Genomic DNA, 22934 nt, shown 5'->3' on the forward strand with positions numbered 1-22934 from the left:
TGGCGGGAGAAGAACCCCAGTCCCTCCGCCCAGGGTTTGGGATCCGGCGGCGGGTGGCGACGAGTAACTGTTCTCCTCACCACCTTTTAAGTACCAGCGAACACGGCCCCGAAGAGTGTGGGGGTGGCCACAGCTTACCTGTGAGCCCCCCTCCGCCTTCCTCCCCGTAGCCCCGACGCCGTTGCAGCACGAAGTAGTCGTTAGACCTTTCCATCAGCCACAGCTTCAGCGCATTTTTCAGGAGCACTTCCTCAGGCTTCAGCCACATCGCGAAGAACTTTGTGCCGCCCGGGACCAGCGACCCAGATGCCCTCCTCACCTCACCCTCCACCCGTCTCTTCCCCTCTACTTCTCCTCCCACCAAATCTTCCTCTGGCGGCAACCGCTCAGGTTCAGGTTTTCCACACTTCCCCCAACCCTCCCTTCTCTCCCACGTAGGCAACGAGATTGCCAATTCCCTCCCACAGCGTTACCGCCCGACTGGGAAATAGTCCCGCTTCTTCGCCTCCTGGGAGTTGTAGTTTCTCACCCGCTTTTCTGTACTCAAGCAACTGGAGCGCGGGACTACACTTCCCACAATCCACTGGGGGTGAGAACTGGGTAGGGGTGCTTTCAAAGCGGGTCCCGCCACCAGTTAAGTGTATTTTGGCTATCTAAAGTTTAAACCGTTTTTTTGTTCAAATAAGTGAGCCCCAGATATAAAAGTGTTGCTGCTTCTCATCGTTTTACAGCCGAGGGTGTTAAACTGTAGAAAACAAAGTTTCCAGAATTGTGGAGTAACGAATGGCCCATTCTGGGAAGCAGCAGTAGCAGCAACTAATATTGAATGAGCTCTTACTACATACTAAGGCGATTTCGCGTACTTTATCTTACGTAATCCTTACAGAAGTCTTGGGAAGTAGATCTTATGCCCCGCTTTGCACATAAACAAAAGCGCAGACGGGTGAGGTGCCTTATCCAAGGTCACACAGTAAGTGGAGTCTGATACAATTCCTGTTTAATTCAAAATCATCCTTAGATTAAGCTCTTTCTGCCCATACAGGAAGAATATAAGATCTCCAGAAGCCACGCAGTTTTCTTCACGCGGTGCACCCCCCGCCGTTACCCCCCCGCCGCCCCAATCTGTTTATTTAACTAATGTAATCAGCCACAGAAAATGTCTTGTCCGACTTTCCTTTTCAGGATGTAAACAATTTAGAGCAATGTTTTTTTTTTCTTTCTTAAACTCTTTAAAAAAAATCCTTTTCAGGGCGGCCTTTACCTGTACTTCGTACCCTGGCAATGACATGGAGCCGCTTAAACATTAAGGTGAATGAGGTCAGTAATTTGCATGACATCACAGTGAGGAATTATTTGAGGGACGTTTTTTATTTATTGCGATAACTAAGCCCACCAAAATTAAAGAGTGCACCAAAACCGAAAACATGTTTATAGAAATGAAGGAGCTGGGAGGCAACGTACAAAAAACAAGGGGTTCGTGGCAGCTATTTTGAGAAGGAAGCCTCAAGTCCATTTGGATAAAAAAATGGGGTGGGGCACACCCACATGCCAAGTCGCGGAGCCAAAGAACTCTGCTTGGAGGAGCGAGTCTGGCTTAACCCTCCCAAGATGTGGGCCAGCTCAAGGGAGGCAGGTGTGTCCTACAAGCAGGGAATTTTCTTTTGAGTGAGAAAGGGTCAATTTGGGATTCTCTTCTACTAAAAGGCGGTAAGTACTCCCAAGGCAGCTTTCTGGAGAGGATAGGAAGAGGTAATCTTCCCAGAGCCCAAACTGCAATGTATTCTTGGGAAAAGCCATCCTAATTTGGACGTGCACTAAAGAAGATCTTTCTTATCTTCTTGGTGAAAGATCAGTAAATGTAGCAGATGTAGAGATGTGAGGTGTCCTTCTTTCTTTTTACCTTTCCTTTCCTTTTTTATTTCCTTTCTCATCAAACCACATTCTTTTCCAGTACCCTTAATGGTTACAGTTGTGGCAAGGGCTGTCCAAAACCAGATGGTTCCTCTACCTCTTTATGCCATAACTTCATCCACATATATCCACATGCTCCCTGTTATAGAATCAGACCCACTTTTGGCTCAGAGCAGGACATTTAGAGAGCTCCTGCTTTAGTAAACAAATATTTCACTGGTTACATAAAGAAAACATTTTTTTCAAATTAAATCACCCCTGTGATATAAAATTTTGGCTTGATCCTAAACTATATTTCAAGACTTTGCAAATAACAGTATTTTTCTGAAAGTGCCTTAAAAAACAGAGCATGTCACTCTATTCAATATTCAGTTGTGTACGTTCGTGTAAATTGTTTTTAGGTAAGAAGGGCTGGAATTACAAACTGCCTTGGATATCATTGCTGGTACTCTACTGGTACTTTCAATCCTCATTAATAAGTTTGCACATTTTTCCATCTTTACACATGAAGAACAGGAGGCTCAGAGAAGTTAAGTAACTTGCCGAAGATCACATAGCTAAATAAATGACAGAGGTGGGATTTGAACCTAGATTTGTCTGACTACAAACCATGACACTATACTACCTATGCATATTCTTTATAGATACCTCAAATACAACATGTCCAAAGCCAAACTGATTTCTCCAATATCCCCCTGCCCAAAGTTGTTTCTCCTACTAGGTTCTCATAGTTCAGAGTACCACTGTTTACTAAGATGCTGAAGCTTTGGAACCTTGGAATCATCTTAAACCTCTTACTCTCACCACCTCCACTGTCACACACACACCTACTTCTTTTTCAAAAGCCCATCCCATCCTCCTCCTATCACTTCAGATCAGCCTCACATCACTCTCCTGCTACACTATTATAATAGCTTCCCAACTCATCGGTCTGCTTCCATTCTTGTTTTCTGATTTATCCAAGCCTCATATTTGTGGACACAATGTTATACCATGCAGAGTTGAATAATACCCCATTCATCCAGAGGTTAGTCTTCCAGCTGACTCAGCTTTCTAAATCATAGCCTCAAACACCTATGTGAAAAGATACTAGGAAAACCCAAATAGCAATTCCAAACCCTGTGCCATAGAAAAGCCAAGGCTGTCACTCAACAGTCTAATGGATTCTTATTTGAAACGAATTTCACAAGCTTAGTTCATGCTTTACAGTCTGAAGCAGGATTAGAAGCAGTAAGAATCAAAACAGGTGGAACACTGCTAGAGGAGAGCCATTTCAAGTTTTGCTACTCAAAATGCAGACCCTGGACCCGTAACATCTGTATCACCCCGGAGCTTGCTGGAAATTCAGAATCTCAGACTACATTCCAGACCCGCTGAATCAGAGTGTGCATTTTAACAAGATCTCCAGATAATTTGTAGGCACATTAAAGTTTTAGATGCACTGATTTAAAGCAAATTAGACATTTGAAAATCAAACTCTACAATAAATTGAGGGGTAATTAATCACATTTCCATTAAGACCTACATAGGCATCTTTTAAAAAACAAGCTCTGTTAATGAATTTTAGATGACTGAATTGCTTTTCAAAAAGTTTATATCGGGACATGCCCATTAAAATTTTCTAAGGCAGTGGTTGGGAACTGGGATATCAGTTGGAGTAGAAATTGCCAGTAACTATCCATGCTAAACCCTACATATATACACTACTCTCTAAACATCAAAATCTAGGTATGTCTAGGGGGCCAGCCCCGTGGCTTGGCGGTTGTGTGCGTTTGCTCTGCTACTGGCGGCCCAGGTTTGGATCCTGGGCATGCACTGATGCACCGCTTCTCCGGCCATGCTGAGGCCCCGTCCCATATACAGCAAATAGAAGGATGTGCAACTATGACATACAACTATCTACTGGGGCTTTGGGGAAAAAAAGGAGGAGGACTGGCAATAGATGTTAGCTCAGGGCCGGTCTTCCTCAGCAAAAAGAGGAGGATTAGCATGGATGTTAGCTCAGGGCTGATCTTCCTCACACAAAAAAAAAAATCTAGGTATGTCCACAAGTGTCTCACATTTATGAGAGCATATGTTTCTGGAGAAAAAAAGTTAAGAACTAGTGGGTAGTGTTTTTCAAAGTTTTCACTGAATTAGCTTTAAGGTAGGGGACAATGAACGTTTATCTCTGGAGGTCAAAGTGCCCATGATAATCATGAATTTCTTTTAAGTTTCATGTATTATGTAAATCTAAATTTTATATTGTTTAATATGTTTGAAAATATTTTTAAAATCCACTCCAAACAGAAGAGGCAATGAGTAAGGTAAATAATTCACAATTTGTTATAGGCTTAAGGTAATAGAATTTCTCCAGATGCTATAGAACTTAATTAAAATATTTAGTAAATGAACAAAAACTAGATGTAGGGGGGAAGAAGGAATGTTCCTAGCATTCCAATTATATCTAAATGTAGTTTTACTGATTTACTTGGGACCATATATATTCTTATTTATAAGATAATACAATCTGACTTCTGCTAAACTTACAAATGAACTTGCAGAAAACCCCTCAAGTGGGACATTCCCTAAATAGTACAAATATATCTACTGCCACTCTTAAAGGAATCAGCTTATATTTTATTATGTGAGAGTAAGAGTCTGTTGCACAAACTATCTTTTTTTATTATCAAAAGATAATAGCAGGAAGAAAATTCACAAGTGACATGGAATTCCTCTCCTTTGTATATATGCAAGAGAACTGAAAACAGACATCTATACAGACTTGTACATGAATGTTCATAGCAGCATTATGCATAATGGTCAAAAAGTGGGAACAATCCAAGTGTTCATTAACTGATGAATTGATAACTAAATGTGGCATATCCATAAAATGGAATGTTATTCAGCATTGAAAAGGAATGAAGTACTGATGCATACTTGGATCAACCTTGAAAATATTATGCTAAGTGCAAGAAGCCAGTAGCAAACATATTGTATGATTCCATTTATATGAAATGTCAAGAATAGGCAAATCTATAGAGACAGAAAGAAGATTGGTGGTTGTCTGGGGCTGGAAATGGGAGCAGAAACTAACTGCAAATGGGTATGAGGGGACTTTCTGGGGTGATGGAATGTTCTAAAACTGGACATTCCGCTAAACATCATGGAACTGTACATTTACAATGGGTGAATTTTTGGTATGTAAGTTATACTTCTGTTAAAAATTAAATGTTTTTAATTTTAATTAAAAAATTTAATTCTGTTAAAAATTCAAAAAATTAGGGCCGGCCCTGTGGTGTAGCGATTAAGTGCTTGCGCTCCGCTGCTGGCAGCCCAGATTCAGATCCCAGGCGTGCACCAATGCACCGCTTGTCAGGCCATGTTGTGGCGGCGTCCCACATAAAGTGGAGGAAGATGGGCACGGGTGTTAGCTCAGGGCCAGTCTTCCTCAGCAAAAAAAAGAGGAGGATTGGCAGATCTTAGCTCAGGGCTGACCTTCCTTACACACACACAAAAAAAATAAAATTCAAAAAATTATAAATTCCCCCCAAAAAGAACCCCTACAAAACTTAAAATAATTAACTCTAAGAATATAGGCCAATTTTATTGTGTAGCATCACACACATATACACCTGGTATATTGTCACATAAGACATGTGTACCCTGGTTTGATAATCACAATTCTGACGTGTTCCAAGCACCTGTTTATTCTTAACACGTTTGACAAAAGAGATGCACTTAACTCATTAACAGCATTCCAACAATCATACTGCCAAAAGAGAAGGGTGAAGGAAAAGAAAACTTTAAAGTAATAAAATGGCCTGTGTCTTGGGTAGTATAAAAATGGACTGGCATCAAGTTCTTTTTCTAACCTTATCTTATCATTATTTACCTTGCCAACATTTAAAAATAACTCATTGTAGGTTCAGTTATATTACAATAGCAGCAGTTCCTCTTCTATGTAATGAAATATGTAAATTATATCATGCTAAAGCTTTAGTTTTTATTGATCAAATATATCAATGACCATTTACATCCAACCATTTTTCCTCCCAAACCAAAGCATATATGAAAAGTTAGTATATGATAGCTAAACTAAACACCAGACACAAACTTTTATTGGAATATTTTATTTACATTTTATATTTAAAGAGAATCAATACAAATTGGAACATATTTACAGCATTTCAAATCAGTGTACAAGAATGAAATGGTTTCATCCATTCTACATTTAGCAAACAAAAATACATGTCCGTTCTGCTTTTGCCTAAATTCTGCTGAAATCTGCACTGGAAACAAAACTCTAAAATCAAAGATAAGCCACACAGAATATAAATAAAGTGCATTTTTAAATAGCTCTATTTAACTTTGGTGGATGAAGCTTCAAACTTTATATTAAGGCACCTGGAATTCTCCCCCCTCCCAATTCTTTTTCAAACACCAAAAAAATGCATTCACGAAATTTATAGCTACATGGACAGAATTTTAGTTTACCTAATGTAATTTTGCCCATTTAGGTAAAATGTAAATTCAATTTTCAAAGTCAACATTGTTTGTAAAACACTTTCTGTAGACTAATTCATACACAAAGATCAATTACCAATTCTTGTGTGACTTATTATCATTTTCAAATAGTATGATAATTTATATACTCTGCTTTTGAAAATCCCATAAGTAAAGTTTGAGAAATAGTTATACAGCATTTTTGTAAGGAAACTTTTTGTCAATAATGTTGTGTGAAATTGGTGTCATGAATATACCAATGAATCCAGTCCAGTCCACATTCTCTGATAAACTAAGCTCGACACTCACATGAAGTACATTTAGCCTAATTTTAAAAACAAGAAATAGTTAAAATGAATATTTTGCTTTATCTTGTTCTATCAACTTAATGTAGCTTAAATAGACATTTCATGAAGTACTAGCCTAAGTTTGCATTGCTTTTTACATTACAATTCCAGATCAATATAAGCACCTGGAGAAAAACCCTGACACATATAGCCCAAGCTCAAGTAGTAGTATTTTGAATTAAGACACTATCATAAAATAAAGTGATTATAGCTACTCCACATTTTAAAAGCAACATGTTTTTTATAAGAAAGTTGTTATAAATGAAAAACATGACTACTTGAAGAGAGTTTTGAATGTTTAAAAATGTTGCTATCACTATTGAAACTTGCCTATGAAAAACATTATAATGAGTTTGTGGGAAAAAGTTAATAGGTTAAATATTTTAAGCCTTTTAACTATAGAATAATATTAGTCATCTCAGCACTTTCAGTATCATTCTTACTTTATTGTTTATCCAGTTCATTAATAGTAAACTAGGCCCTGATTGGCAGTTCTGTTATTACTAAAAGTTCAAGTTTTCTATTAACAGAGATTTTATGATTTAATTTCTCGGACAGCATTATCTTGATCAGAAGTTTCATCTTCTTCAAAGGTTGGGTTGTCAACATGAGGAACAACATCCACTGCGACAGAATTTGCTTCATGGTTTACCAGCTGTAGATTTTCATCTTTAAAAAAAATGGCAATTTTAGGATGATTTCACCCCTCTCTTCTTTAAGACAAAATTCAATACTCATGTCTAAGAAGGCTTTCTTATCTAATTCCATCATACTCTGATTATAACAGTCATTGCCTGTTCCTTTAATAATTATATGATTTATGCTATATCTTACATAAAGCACATATGGTATTATTATATTGATCTACAATTACGTTTTTTTTTTTTTTGTGAGGAAGATTAGCCCTGAGCTAACATCTGTTGCCAATCCTCCTCTTTTTGCTGAGGAAGATTGGCCCTGGGCCAACATCCGTGTCCATCTTCCTCTACTTTATATGGGAGGCTGCCACAGCACGGCCCGACGAGTGGTGTGCTGGTCTGCGCCCGGGATCAGAAGCCACGAACCCCCGGCCGCCAAAGCAGAGTGCGTGAACTGAACTGCTATGCCACCGGGCCGGCCCCTAATTACGCTTTTTTTGATTCACGTGTGCTTACTTCTACCTAGATTATAGCCTCCTTAAAAGCAAATCTTATGTCTTCTGCTTCTTCTCTATCCTAAATATAATAGTTCTTAAACCTGGCTTCACATTTCAGTCACTTGGGCACTTTAAAAAATTACCTATGCTTTTTCATATGCATAGATAGATAGATAGACAGATTGAAAAAAAACCAACCAGGAAGTTGGGAGGAGTTCCCAAAATGGAATACAAACAGTAACAAATGAACATAATTATATTACAGATGAACTATATAACCATCCTGAAGAAAGTGGGGAAGAAAAGAACTAATGTAAGTAACTTTGGAAAACAGTATTTTGACTATATCCTATAAGGCTGAAAACAAAGAGAACTACATCAATTAGTGAAATTGTTTTTCACAGGGGTGTGAGTTAGCAATGTTGAAACTACTTTGTGTATTCTAGGATTGAACAAATAAGTAAATACATTATGGATGATGAGAGCCAGGTTTCTCACTCTTAGAGAAAGGAGTTACAAATAAGGAAAGGGGAAGGCTAGAATAAACTCTGTGGTGTTAGACTGGAATGAGATGTATCAGTATGAGCTCATTGTTTGTCAGATGATTGATAGATAGACAGCTATATAGATGTAGATGTGTATGTATATTTGTGTGAGTACTTACACATATTTCCTAACTTTGTTCATTGAAACGACTAATAGCAATGACACCCCAACAGCAATGAGCATACCTAGTGTCCAGATCTTGGTTTTAAAGTACTGTTCTCCAATAAAAGGCCCCCTGAAGAAATGGCTATTTCCAGGGCTAGGGCAAGGAGAGTGCAAGATTAACCTAGATTCTAGCCTACCGGTCAGCAAACTACAGCCTGCAAGTCAAATCCATAGCTAAGAGTGGTTTTCACATTTTTAAAAAGTTTCAAGACAAACAAAGCAAAAAGAAAGAAAGAAAGAAAGAAAAAAATGCAACAAAGACTTATGGCTTTCAGAGCCTAAAATATTTACTATCTGGCCCTTTACAGACAAAGCTTGACAATCTCTGGCCTAGAACATCTTGTAGTGCCAGAAAGTAAAGAAGTGCTCAAAAAAGTGATGGGGCACGCTGAAAGAAAACAAAAACTTGAGGGAGTCCCCAGTGACCAAATCTAGGACAATCTAAGCAATAAATAAATCATGAGAATAATATTATAGAATAAAAGAAATATCTATGAGTCCATACTATTATAAATAAATAATTGAATAAATAAATGGAGAAAGGATAGCTCTTCCTTAAAATAGAAGCTTAATTAATGTAGAAAGAAGGATGGAAATAGAAAATCACCATTTGGCACACACTTCAGTAATAATTATTGCAAGCAAGAAGCATCAATGATTGCTAAAATTAGTGGGTAAAAGTATGATGAAAAACAGGATATTTGCATAGTCACCAAGTGTCTCTCTACAAGATAATTAATAATTACAAAAGGAAAAATAGTAACATTAAAAGGAGAAGCTTGGCAGACACCACGTTAACCAAGTGAGCAAAGTTAAAATTATCAGAAATAAAACATGGACATCGTGTGCCTCCTTATATGATATGAGGCAGAGCAGGGTACAAGATCATTTCTGAGGTATTTTTGCCAGAAATAGACAATGAACAATGAATTTAATCATTAGGAAACAGCAGACAAGTCCAAATTGAGGAACATTCTACAAAATAACTGACCAGTAGTCTTCAAAAGTGTCAAGGTCCTGAAAGACAAAGACTAAGGAACAGTCACAGATGGGAGACTAGGGAGACATGACAATTAAATGCAGTATGGACCTTTCAACAAATTAGGTATAGAAGGAGCATACCCAAACATAATAAAGACCATACATCGGGGCCAGCCCAGGGGCATAGTGGTTAAGTTCGTGCGCTCTGCTTCGGCAGCTCGGGGTTCGCGGGTTCGGATCCCAGGCATGGACCTATGCACCGCTTATCATGGACCTATGCACGGCTTATCAAGCCATGCTGTGGCAGGCGTCCCACATATAAAGTAGAGGAAGATGGCATGGATGTTAGCCCAGGGACAATCTTTCTCAGCAAAGAGAGGAGGATTGGCAATAGATGTTAGCTCAGGGCTAATCTTCCTCACACACATGAAAATAAAGAAGTAAAAAAGTAAAGACCAGATATGACAAACCCACAGCTAACATCATACTCAACGGTGAAAAGCTGAAAGCTTTTCCTCTAAAATCAGGAACAAGACAAGGGTACCCACTCTCACCACTCCTATTTAACATAGTACTGGAAGTCCTAGCCAAAGCAATTAGTCAAGAAAAAGAAATAAAAGGCTTCTGAATTGGAATGGAAGAAATAAAACTGTTTCCAGATGACATGATCTTATATAGAGAAAATGCTAACGACTCCACCAAAAGACTGTTAGAACAAATAAATGAATTCAGTAAATTTGCAGCATACAAAATTAACATACAAAAATCAGTTGCATTTCTATACACTAACAATGAAATATCTGAAAGAGAAATAAAGAAAACAATCCCATTTACAAGAGCATCAAAAACAATAAAATACTTATGAATAAATTTAACCAAGGAGGTAAAAGATCTGTTCTGAAAACTATAAGACACTGATGAAAGATACTGAAGAAGATACAAATAAATGGAAAGATATCTTGTGTTCATGGATCAGAAGAATTAATATTGTTAAAAGGTTCATATACCCAAAGCCATCTGTAGATTCAATACAATTCCTATCAAACTTGCAATGGCATTTTTCACAGCAATAGAAAAAAGCAATCCTAAAATTCATATGAAACCACAAAAGACCCCAGACAGCTAAAGCAATCCTGAGAAAGAAGAACAAAGCAGGAGGCATCACACTTCCTGATTTCAAACTATACTACAAAGCTATCATAATCAAAACAATATGGTACTGGCATAAAAACAGACACACAGATCAATGGAACAGAATTGAGAGCCCAGAAGTAAACCCATGCATATGTGGTCAACTAATGTTTGACAAGGGAGCCAAGAACACTCAATAGGAAAAAGTCTTTTCAATAAATGGTGTTGGGTAATCTGGATATTCACATGCAATAGAATGAAACTGGACCCCTTACTGGACATCTTACACCACTTACAAAAATGAACTCAAAATGGATTAAACACTTAAACATAAGACCTGAAACCATAAAATTCCTAGAAGAAAACACAGGGAAAAAAGCTCCTTGACATTGGTCTTGGCAATGATTTTTGGATATGACATCAAAAGCACAAGCAACAAAAAGTACAAATCAAAAAATGGGACTACATCAAACTAAAAAGCTTATACATCACAAAAGAAACAATCAACAGAATGAAGAGGCAACCCATAGAATGGGAGAAAATATTTGCAAACCACATATGAGATAAGGGGTTAACATCCAAAATATACAAGGAACTCGTACAACTCAATACCAAAAAAAAAAACCCACAAATAATCCAATTAAAAAATGGGCAGAGGAACTGAATAGATATTTTTCCAAAGAATACATACAAATGGCCAACAGGTACATAAAAAGATGTTCAACATCACTAATCATCAGGGAAATGCAAATCAAAACCATAATGAGATATTGCCTCACATTTGTTAGAATAGCTATTATCAAAAAGACAAGAGGGCCGGCCCCGTGGCTTGGCGGTTAAGTGCGCGCGCTCCACTGCTGGCGGCCCGGGTTCGGATCCCGGGCATGCACGGACGCACCGCTTCTCCGGCCATGCTGAGGCCGCGTCCCACTTACAGCAACTGGAAGGATGTGCAGCTGTGACATGCAACAATCTGCTGGGGCTTTGGAGGGAAAAAAATAAATAAATAAAATCTTAAAAAAAAAAAAAAAAAGACAAGAGATATGTCTTGGCCAGGATGTGGAGAAAAGGGAACCCTTGTGCACTGTTGGTGGGAATGTAAATTGGTGCAGCCACTATGGAAAACAGTATGGAGGATCCTCAAAAAATTAAAAATAGAACTACCATATGATCCAGCAATCTCCATTACTGGGTATTTATCCGAAGGAAATGAAATCACTATCTTGAAGAGATATCCACAGCTCCATGTTCACTGCAGCATTATTCACAATAGCCAGACAGGGAAACAACCTAAGTGTCCACTGACAGATGAATGGATTAAGAAAATGTGGTGTGTGTGTGTGTGTGTGTGTGTGTGTGTGTGTATAATGGAATATCATTCAGCCATGAGAAAGAAGGAAATCCTGCCATTTGCAACAACTTGGATGGCCCTTGAGGGCATTGTGCTAAGTGAAATAAGTCAGACAGAGAAAGACACATACTATATGATCTCACTTATATGTGGAATCTAAAAAAAAATCAAAATAAAAAAACCCCAAACTTATAGAAACAGAGAGTAGAATGGTGGTTTCTAGGGGCTGGGAGGTGGGAGAAATGGGGAAATGTTGGTCAAAGGGTACAAACTTCCAGTTATAAGATGAACAAGTTCTGGGGATCTAATGTACAGCATGGTGACTATAGTTAACAACAGTGTATTACATACTTGAAAGTTTCTAAGAGAGCAGATCTTAAATGTTCTCACCACACACACACACAAATTCATAATTATGCAAGGTGATGGATTTGTTAACTAACCTTACTGTGGTAATCATTTTGCAATATATACATGTGTCAAATCATCATGTTGTACACCTTAAACTTACACAATGTTAAATGTCAAGTATATCTCAATAAAGCTAGGAAAAAAAGAGAAAAAAAGAAATGCAATGTGGGATCCTCAGACAGAAAAAGGACATTAGTGGGTCAATTGGTGAAATTTGAGTAAGATCTGTAGTTTAGTTAATAACATTTTACCAGTTAATTTCCTGGTTTTGATAGTTGTGTGTAAGATGTTAACATTTGGAGACGCTGGGTGAAGGGTATATGGGCATTCTTTGCATTATTTTTGAAACTTTTTTTCAGTCAGCCTGAAATTATTTCAAAATTAAAGTTAAAAAAATTAAAAATACCTGTGCTTGGGCCCCACCCCTCATGGATTCTGATTCAACCATTCCAGGGCAGAACCCAGGCATCAGTAACGTTTAAAGTTTCTCTGGGTGATTCTAGTGTGCAGCCATGGTTAAGAACTAGGGCCCTTATTCAGTGGTTCTCCAAAGTGTGGTCCCTGGATCAGCAGCATCGTTATCACCTGGGAGCTTATTAGAAATGAAAATTCTCAGGCCCCATCTCAGACCTACTGAGTCAGAAACTGGTGGTTGCCGCTCTGTTTGAACAAGCCCTCCAGGTGACTTGATGTATGGTTAAGTTTGAAAACCAGTGCTCTAATAGAACTTAGCACAACGATGGGACACACAGACATGAACTAATCAATTGTATGTTTACAAAGTTATTTAAATCAACTATCACCATAATAATCAATGGTTAATGGGCAAGATACCCAAACTAGTAATACATAATCTTAGATAAAATTAAATCTATTCTATGTGATCATTCATGCAACACTTGTTTGAGTATCTACCATGTGGCAGGCTGTGCTAGGTGCAGAGTATACAACAGTGAATAATAAGACACTGTCCCTACCCAAAGGAACTTTTAAAAGTTTTAATACAATTCAGTGCAATAAGTGCAATGATAGAAGTTCTATGGAAACAGACAGTGGAGCCACACATATGAGTCAAGGGAGGCTTCTCAAACGGGGGCAAGTTGGAAAGGAAGAACAACATTTAGACTGGGCTTCCCCAATTTCTTGGGGGAGGAAGAGTGGAAGGAATGGGCAGAGAGAAGATAGTGGCTCAAACTAAGACTGTGGAATTAAGGTTGGAAATTAGGGGATGGATTAGAGAAGAAAGATATTGAATCAATAGGAATGGGAAGAGGGAAGAATCTAGGATCTCCCTAGTTTCTGGTTTGAGGCACCTGAATGGGTATTACTGCCATTTATCCAGATAAAGAATACAGGAGGAAGAACGTAGATCATCATTTCATTTACTTCTCAAATTCTCTACAAAAACAATTCTGCTTACCACCCTCCTCCACAAGAAGAACAGAATACAAAAGAAGTAGGTTGGAACTTTTTTAAACAAGCCTAGCAATAAACTGAATTATCCTGTACACTCTCCTTTATCTTTACTGAATTCTATTACCACACAGTAATGGGAACAAAAGACCATCTGGGGCAAAGAGACAATGATTCTCTATTACAGGTAGAATAACCCACAGATTTTTAAGATTCTTATGACTACTTTGTCCTCTAGGAGGTCTGAAGATAAGATTACAAGAAATATGAAGTTTGTTTTTGCATGATAGTATTCCTTGTGATTTCTTCAGAAATGGTATTTATGGCACTGATAAGCCTACAGAGGACAAAGGTTTATGTCATAGGAAGCTGAAACTCTCACAAGTCATCCTGACACTTAGTTTTTCTTCTACTTTTATGCCAGAATTAGGTTATCTCAAAATGAGGATTGAGAAAAAACTATCAAACCAACAAACACCATGAAAAAGGTAGAAGTTCAAGAAAGGGAAAATAATTTATATAGGGGTTTTCTCTTTCTAAGGAAAAAGGTAATATAATTCCCTAAAATTTCTCCACTGGTATGATATCACCAAGTTGCAATAGTGATTCACATGAATTTTCAAAATAATATATTCAATTTTAGTTTCCGTGGTTTGTTCATTTCATGGTAAATAATCAACAGGTGGCAGCACATATCATTCTTAAGCACGATTTCCAAACTGTGCAAAGGATGGGTTCCTGAGAAGTTGTGTATAAATCAAGCTTTTGTAAATTGAATTCTATTTTATCATTTCAGGACTCCTTTATCTTAATTTCTGATTGATCTGCAATAAACAATGGCTTCTAAAGTTTAAAGTTTCTCTTTAGCCTCTGTAAGTTAATAAGCCAACACTTAAATGCATCAGAGAGAAGCTTTCCAATAAAAAATGTTTTTCTTCTGTGAATAATCCCCACTCCTGATGCATTTCATCTGTCTCAGGTACATTTGAATATGTATATATTAAATTAAGGTAGGGGTGCATCCTGCATTGCATCATTAGTATTAGAAAAAATCTGGAATGTGTTAAGGGATGAATGGAACAAATGCTAAAAAGCAGGGGTACTGGGCATACGATCCACAATGGATCATTTGTGGGGCACTCATTGCCCCTCAGAATGGTGCTTACTTGCTGACTGCACGTGTTCCTCCAAAGGCGGTTCATCTGCTCCCTGAACTGAAGCATATCCAGATGATGCAGTCTCACTGCGATTATCCTCTTCATGAGGAGAGGCACTATTGGATGTTTCATTGGATACAGGGACTTGTAAAGACACTGATCCATCTTCAACATCCACCTTTGGAAAGCATTTGAAGAAATTAAAAGACTCTTACAGTACATGCTTTTCCTTGAAATATCATTATAAAATTTCTTCATAGGTGACTTATTAGAGCAATGCTTCTTAACCTTTTAAACCTATAATCCCTTTTGATGATCACAAAAATCTCTTGCTGGTCTCAGCCAGAGCAGTTGCAGTAACTGGGTCCACCAATGGGGTAAAAGATGTTACAGGCAGATTGCCTTAACATCTGACATGTTTATCTGGGTGATTCCAGCACTTCGTAATATAATGCCTGGTACAAGGTAGGCACTCAAAAAAAATGAATGCTGTCCCCTAGGGAAATTGAGAATCACTGTCACCCATGTATCTCCTAAAGTCACGAAGATTTTGTTGAGCTCAACTTTCTGTTGTGCATACTGTGAACTAGGTAGATTTTTACATTTACCAAACATAACTTAATATTTATTGTACTTTCTCAAACTATACATGCTCATTTAATTAGAAGTTTGGTCAGTATGCAATAGTAAGAGAGTAAAAAACAGGAAGGGGTATCAGAAGCCAGTTGGTAGTTTATATGGCCATCACTTCACATTCCAACCAAACAATAAGTACATTTGAGGAAAGAGAGGAAGAAGGAAAATGGAGGTGGTCCAACATGGCACCTCACTGTCACTATGATGTAAATAGGTCCCATTTTCAGTATAAACTGTAAGTCTAGTACATTACATAGCTAAATAATAAGTATGTTATTTTCCTGAAGGTCCAGGTACATAAATAACACACTGCTTAAGTTCCTTCATATAAATAGTTTAGCAATGTTTATTTACCTCAATTCCCAAAGCTTTGAGTATGTCACACTTGCACATGGGGCAAGTCCTGTGTTCTAACAGCCATGGGTCAACACATGTCTTATGGAAAATATGGCTAATGTAGGAAAAAACACATAATTTAGTTGTCAGTTGTAAAATAGCACGTGCCTAATATACTACCAGGTTACCCTGTAATTGTATTTCGTCTTTTAATGGATGACTTTTTTTTCTTTTAAACACACTATTACAGCATAAATACTAAGAAGGAGCCACAGAAAAAAAATTTGGAAATTTCATAATACTATACTTGTAAATATAAAAGCCTCATTACCCTAGCTTAAAAAAATTATTTTCAATACTAATTACTTGAAAAATGGCTTAAGATGCTACCTGACCTAAGACTTTGTTCAGTATTTCAGAACCTAATTATCTTGCCATTCTCTAACTATAAAATGGTACAGTTAGTCATTCTCAATAATATAGTACAATATAGTACTGAGCACAACATAATGCTGAAACTTTAGGCAATATGATACGTTCCAAGAACACCACTATTTAATAGCTAAAAGAGTGTTAAGAACAACTTTCAGGAGAGGGATAATAAAAAACTAAAGAATGAAGACTTCCAAATAGGTGCTCATAAGTTGATTTTATTTTATTTTTTTCCTCAATAGGATTGTTAGAATGATTTTAAATTAAATTAAATAATTGAATTTAAATTAAATAATTAAATTAAATATATATATATAAAATTGTGGTGCTAAGTTCTTAGTTTCATATGGAACTACTTTCCAAATTGTACTAGATTATGGAAACTTAGCCTTATACCAATTTCAATGATATTAAAAAATAAAGGATTCACCTATATTTAAATGAAAATAAGTTAAAAATAGACACTCTCTTTATATCAATTTGGAAACATTCAAAATAGTTCCCCCCATTACAATTATTTTTGTAAATCAGCTATTCTTACTGATGACATAAAAGAAAATCAAACTTACTTGCAAGTTAAGATGCGCACCAAATCATTTGGTTTATATAGTTCAATACACACAGCACAACTATCTCCATCAGGGCCAATTTCCTATGAGCAAATAGTTATTGTTACTCTGATGGATAAGAAAAAATACATTAAAATACAGAGCAAGATCAGAATATACATGTATTTAAATTGCATAAATTCCTACAGAAGGAGGAACATCATATCACTAAATGACTATGTTTCAATAAGTGATTTAAAATTATTTAGACTTAATTGGAATCTAAAAAGAAAAGTCAAACTTATAGAAACAAAGAGTAGAAAAGGGGTTGCCAGGGGCTGGGGGGTGGGGGAAATAGGGCGAGTTTGGTAAACAGTACAAACTTTCAGTTATAAGATGAATAAGGTCTGAGGATCTAACGTAAAACATGGTGACTATAGTTGATAATACTGTATTGTATAACTGAAATTTGAAAATGAAATATAATTACTTAGACTTAAAAAAGGTAAAAGAATAAAGTCAACCAAAAGAGGAACAGTACAAAGAGAAACATGTAGCACTGATTTAAACTGTTTTTCCTGGCTTTAGAATTCACAAATGCCATTTGTACAAGTTTTATAGCCATGTTTTCCCATTAAAAAAAATTAAGGTATAATTCACATGCAGCAAAATTCACTCTTGTTAGTATAGAGTTTTGCAAGTCTGGACAAACATGCACTCCCTTAATCCTCACCACAATCAAGATATAGAATAATTCTATTACCCCAACAAATTCCTCTGTACCCCTTTGTAGTTAACCCCTTCTCTCACTCCCACCCTCTGGCAACCACTGATCTGTTTTCAGTTCCTATAGTTTTGGCTCTTCCAGAATGTCATATAAATGGACTTGTGCATTATCTAGCCTTTGAGTCTGGCTTTTTTCACTTAACATAATGCATTTGAGATTCATCTATGTTGTTGGATCTATCAGCAGAGCCCTCTCCTTTTTATTGCTAAAAAGTATTCCAGAATATGGATGTACCACAGTTGTTTATCCATTCACCAGATGAAGGACATTTGGGTTCTTTCTGTTTTTGGCAATTATGAATAAAGCTGCTAGGAACAATTGTGTACATGTTTTTATGTAAACATATTTTTTTCCTCAAGGGTAAATATCTAGTAGTGAGATTCCTGGGTTATTTGGAAAGTGTATATTTGACTTCATAAAGAACTGCCAAACTGTTTTTCAAACTATCTGTACATTGCATTCTCATCAGCAAATGCATAAGAGTTCTAGTTATTTCCACATCTTGGCCAGCTCTTGTAATCGTCAGTTGTATTGGTTTTAGCCATTCTAATGAATGTACTGTGGTATCTCGTTGTAGTTTTAATTTGCATTTCCCTAATGACTAATGATGTTGAGCATCTTTTTATGTACTTTTCTGCTATTCATATTTATTCTTTGCTAAAATGTCTCTTTTGCCCATTTTTTCACTAGGTTGTTTTCTTACAGTTGAGTTTTGAAAGTTTTTTTATGTATTCTGAATCCGTTTTTTTTTTTTATCAGATATGTGATTTGCAAATATTTTCTCCCAGTCTGTGGCTTGTATTTTCATTCTCTGTTTTTTTTTTTTTTACTGAGGAAGATTCGCCCTAACATCTGTTGCCAATCTTTCTCTTTTTGCTTGAGGAAGATTTGCCTTGAGCTAACATCTGTGCCAACCTTCCTCTACATTGTATATGGGTCGCCACCACAGCATGGCTGCCAATGAGTGGTGTAGGTCTGTGCCCAGGAACCAAACCTGGGCTGCTGAAGCAGAATGCACTGAATTTAACCACTAGGCCACGGGGCTGGCCCTGTATTTTCATTCTCTTAACAGTGTCTTTCAAAGAGAAAAAATTCTTAATTTTGATAAAACAAAATTTCTCATTTTTTTCTTTAATGAAGTCCATTAAAGACTTGTTTTTACTGTCATATCTAAGTAATCTGCCTAACCCAAGTCATGAAGATATTTTTCTCCAAAGTTTTCTTCTAAAAATTTCATAGTTCCAGGCTTTATATTTAGGTCTATGATCCATTATGAATTAATTTTTACAGAAGTATATGAAGTATGGATTTAGGTTCAGTTTTTTGCCTACAGATATCCAATCATTGCATATAGAGAGCCAACAACTGGCTATCCTTTCTTCATTGAATTCCCTTTGCACCTTTGTTGAAAATCAATTGATCATATACGCGTGAGTCTATTTCTGGACTCTTTCTCCTGTTCCATTGATCTAAAGGTCTATCCTTTCTCCAGTACGACAATATCTTGACTACTGTAGCTTGAAAATAATTCTTCAAATGAGGTAATGTGAGTAATCCAAATTTGTTCTTCTTTATCAAAATTATCTTGGTTATTTTAGTTCTTTTGCTTTTCCACATAAACTTAGAACAAACTTGTCAATTTCTACAAAAGATACCACTAGGATTTTAACTGAAACTGCATTGAATCTATAGATTATAGATTGGGGGGAACTGACATCTTGACAAGTGAGTCTTCTGACCCATGAACATGATGTATCTCTCCATTTATTTAGGTATTCTTTGATTTCTTTCTTTTTTTGGTGTTTTACAGTTTTCAGCATATAGATCTTGCACATATTTTGTAAGCTTTATACCTAAGTATTTAAGGGTTTTGGTGCTATTATAAATGGTATTTTTTATTTCAATAAGTTCTATAGCTATTTTTGATACATGTTTCACACATCAATGGTAGCTTTCAACTGTTCTAAATCTGAAAATGGATGTTCAAGTAAAGTTGTACTGAAGCATTGTATTAGTTTCCTGTTATTGCTGTAACAAATCACCATAATTTAGTGGCTTAAAATAACACAAATTTATTCTCTTATTGTTCTGAAAATCAAAAGTCTAAAAATCAAGGTGTTGGCAGTGCTGTGCTCCTTCTGAAGCCTTCGGGGAAGAATCCTTTTCCTTATCTTTTCCAGCTTCTAGAGGCTGTCTGCATTCCTTGGCTTATGGCCCTTTTCTCGCATCACTCCAACCTCTTGCTTGCCTTGTTACATCTCCTACTATACTACAGTCAAATCTCCCACTTCCTTCCTCTTATAATGACACTGTGATTATATTTAGGACCCACCTGGATAATCCAGGATAATCTCCCCATCTCAAGATCGTTAACTTAGACCTGCACAGTCTTTTTTGCCATATAAGGTAACATTCACAGGTTCCAGGGATTAGGACCTAGACATCTTTGGGGGCCATTATTCAGCCTACCTCCAGTATCAAATAGATAAAAAAGGCAATAAGATTCATAAATTCCAATGAAAAGCATACTTTGGAAGAACATTTAGCTTTAAAAATGGCTTGCTAAGCACTGCTTTAAAACAAATAGAATTTAAAAGTCATAAATGCACCTTGTCTCCTTGTTTTAGTGTGCGTAGCTGAAGCCTTCCAATAGCTTTTTTAGCATCTGCCTTTAATTGTCTCTGTAATAAAAAACAGCAGGTATTAGAAAAACTATTTTAAAGATTTTATTTATTTTATTATTTCCCCCCAAAGCCCCAGTAGATAGTTGCATGTCACAGCCGCACATCCTTCCAGTCGCTGCATGTGGGACCCGGCCTCAGGATGGACGGAGAAGTGGTGCCTCAATGCGCACCCGGGATCCGAACCCAGGCCACCAGCATTGCAGCGCGCGCACTCAACCACCAAGCCACAGGGCCGGCCCTAGAAAAACTATTTTAAAAGAAATACAATGAAAAAGGTGGAAAGGATTGATAAATATTTATTAGGTAAAATCAATGCATAAATGACTTTTAAAAGATAACATCTAATTAACCATAATAAATGTCCCATTTATCTTATATCAGGCAGGATTTTTCAAATCACTGAAAGTTTTCACTTATTATGTTTCTCTACGTTCTTAAACAGCATCTTTGGACTACAATGGTAAAGCTACATGTTCCTATTCCAAATGGATTCAGGTGCTATGATTTTTCAAAGCAATTTCTTATTTTCAAGTTCAGAGGACCTTAAAGTGCATCTTGTCTAATTTCTTTTTTGAATCATGTCTTGTTTGGTAGAAAGTACACAGGATTTGGATTCAAATGGACCTAGATTCAAAATATGACTTTAATCCTGGACAAGTCATTTAATTCTTTGAGCTTTTTACTCATCTATAAAATGAGGATAATACCAACGCTTACAGTGTTATTTGGTATTAGAAAAAAAATGCTATTTATAACCATTACTGCCTTATAAGGAGGGTAGATTCTGAGACTGAAAGTGGTAAGCCTTTTTTTTTTTTTTCCACTGAGCTTATACCTAGATGAGTCTGGATATGCATAGGCAAGCCCAAGGCTCATTTCAGGAATAAGGACTAAAATATTTTACATAATTGAATCAGAAGTGAAGTTGGGGTACAGGGAGTAATCAAAGATGTGAGCAAAAGATGAGAGAGAGAGTAATCAGTGAGAGACTGTCCCTCTAAGCGGGGTGAACTGGCCAGAGGAAAAAAATCCCAGGTGTTAAGATGTTAATTTGGTTATTTGTGATGCTGCAAATAAATCCTTCCTTCCCTTTCAGTAAAATCTACCATATACACAAATGCCTCAAGTGAATATAATACATGTGTAAATCGAAGAGGCTAGGTTTCACACCTGGATGGATGCTGTGTGGAATATAGAGAGAGCATGTGCAACATGACAAGATGATAAGCAATCTTCCAATTTGAACTGTAAAATGAACAAACTTAATCGAAATTCAGCAAAAAGGAGGCACTCAGAACCAGAGGTCATTGTGAGAATGTAAACAGCCTCCTCATCCCCCTGTAGGTATCTTCCCTCCATCCCCAACAGGGAGACCCCCACTTGACACCTAGATTATGTGAAAATTAGAGATAATGTAAGTAAAGTATCCAGAATAATGTCTGGCATATAGCAGACACACTCAATAAAATGTTTATTAAATGAAAATATAAAGTACTATTCATCAATAAGCATAATGGCTTCTTGTAACATGTTTATACATATCTGTAACAAATATATTTTGGAAGGGAATAATCCACGAGTATAGATAGGTATGCGAGGAAATTCCTTAATGCCCAAACCTGTTTCCTATATAAAACATCATTTTGTGAAAGGTATTTGGCTTAATGCCAAGGAGATTACCAGCCAAACTATTTCTTTTCTTTCAGAGTTGGTTAGTGTCAGTTTCACTGAAGCCCAGAGTTGTGTTCCTTCCCCTGATACCAAGGTAGCCACTAGTACTACTACTTCCTTATATCCATAGTTATTTTATAATTTAAAAATTATTTTTGATATCTATTAACTCATTTAATCCTTGCAACAACCCCCTGAAGGAGATAATATCCCCATTTTAAAGATGAGCAAGTGGAGGCTTGGAAAAGTAGAATAGCTCATCCAAAAGGGCATGCAGCCTCTAAATGATAGAACTGGTACTGGAACTCGGCTCTTCATATTCCAAGATTCCTTACAATACATCCATCCATAGCTTAGCTACCTTTTGAAGTTTTTCTAACTTCTGGATTCTATTGTCTGTCAAATTGTGGCCAGTCCTTACAGTGAACAACCAGCATGCCCACAGGGTCCTGGCCCTGGCCTAGACTTCCGAACGTCACTACTTTCTTTTCACATAGATCATGAGCTATTTAGACACCAAGATGAGAAAAATGCAAATGACAAAAAATAGAGCCAACAAGAGAAAATGGGAAAAGAAAAAAATGTAGTTGATGATAAGCCTTTGACAATCATTTTATACTTTGTCTTTAAAGCACTTCTGACTTAGGTTTAAGAAATAAGCACTATGACACAACTTAGGAAATGTACTCACAAGGAAGTGATACATCTCTAGTGTATTTACTTGATTGTCTATATAGTCTAATTTCTCATTTCAAAATATTCAATTCAACACAATATAAATACCTGAGTCTCCAGTGCTAGTGCTTA

The 22934-nt window shown here is 36.8% G+C and overlaps 2 protein-coding genes across 5 annotated transcripts in view; both read right to left on the reverse strand.

Moving 5' to 3' along the window:
• Positions 1-390, reverse strand: part of TBC1D8B (TBC1 domain family member 8B) — a 66390-nt gene extending 66000 nt beyond the window's left edge. For all 3 annotated transcript variants that reach the window (XM_087426716.1, XM_087426715.1, XM_004440447.3), the window contains exon 1: positions 139-390. In XM_087426716.1, the coding sequence (XP_087282842.1) occupies positions 139-268 (130 nt within the window). In that variant the 5' untranslated portion in view covers positions 269-390. The remainder of the gene's footprint in view (positions 1-138) is intronic.
• Positions 391-6013: 5623 nt separating this feature from the next.
• RNF128 (ring finger protein 128) overlaps positions 6014-22934 on the reverse strand; it is a 79179-nt gene continuing 62258 nt past the window's right edge. For both annotated transcript variants that reach the window (XM_004440446.3, XM_004440445.3), the window contains exons 3-7: positions 20382-20453; positions 17007-17089; positions 16024-16120; positions 15043-15211; positions 6014-7412 (exon numbers count right to left, since the gene is read on the reverse strand). In XM_004440446.3, the coding sequence (XP_004440503.1) occupies positions 7279-7412; positions 15043-15211; positions 16024-16120; positions 17007-17089; positions 20382-20453 (555 nt within the window). In that variant the 3' untranslated portion in view covers positions 6014-7278. The remainder of the gene's footprint in view (positions 7413-15042; positions 15212-16023; positions 16121-17006; positions 17090-20381; positions 20454-22934) is intronic.

The sequence above is a fragment of the Ceratotherium simum genome, chromosome X, assembly GCF_057802395.1.
Source record: "Ceratotherium simum simum isolate JZ-2026a chromosome X, ASM5780239v1, whole genome shotgun sequence".
Taxonomy (NCBI): Eukaryota; Metazoa; Chordata; class Mammalia; order Perissodactyla; family Rhinocerotidae; genus Ceratotherium; species Ceratotherium simum.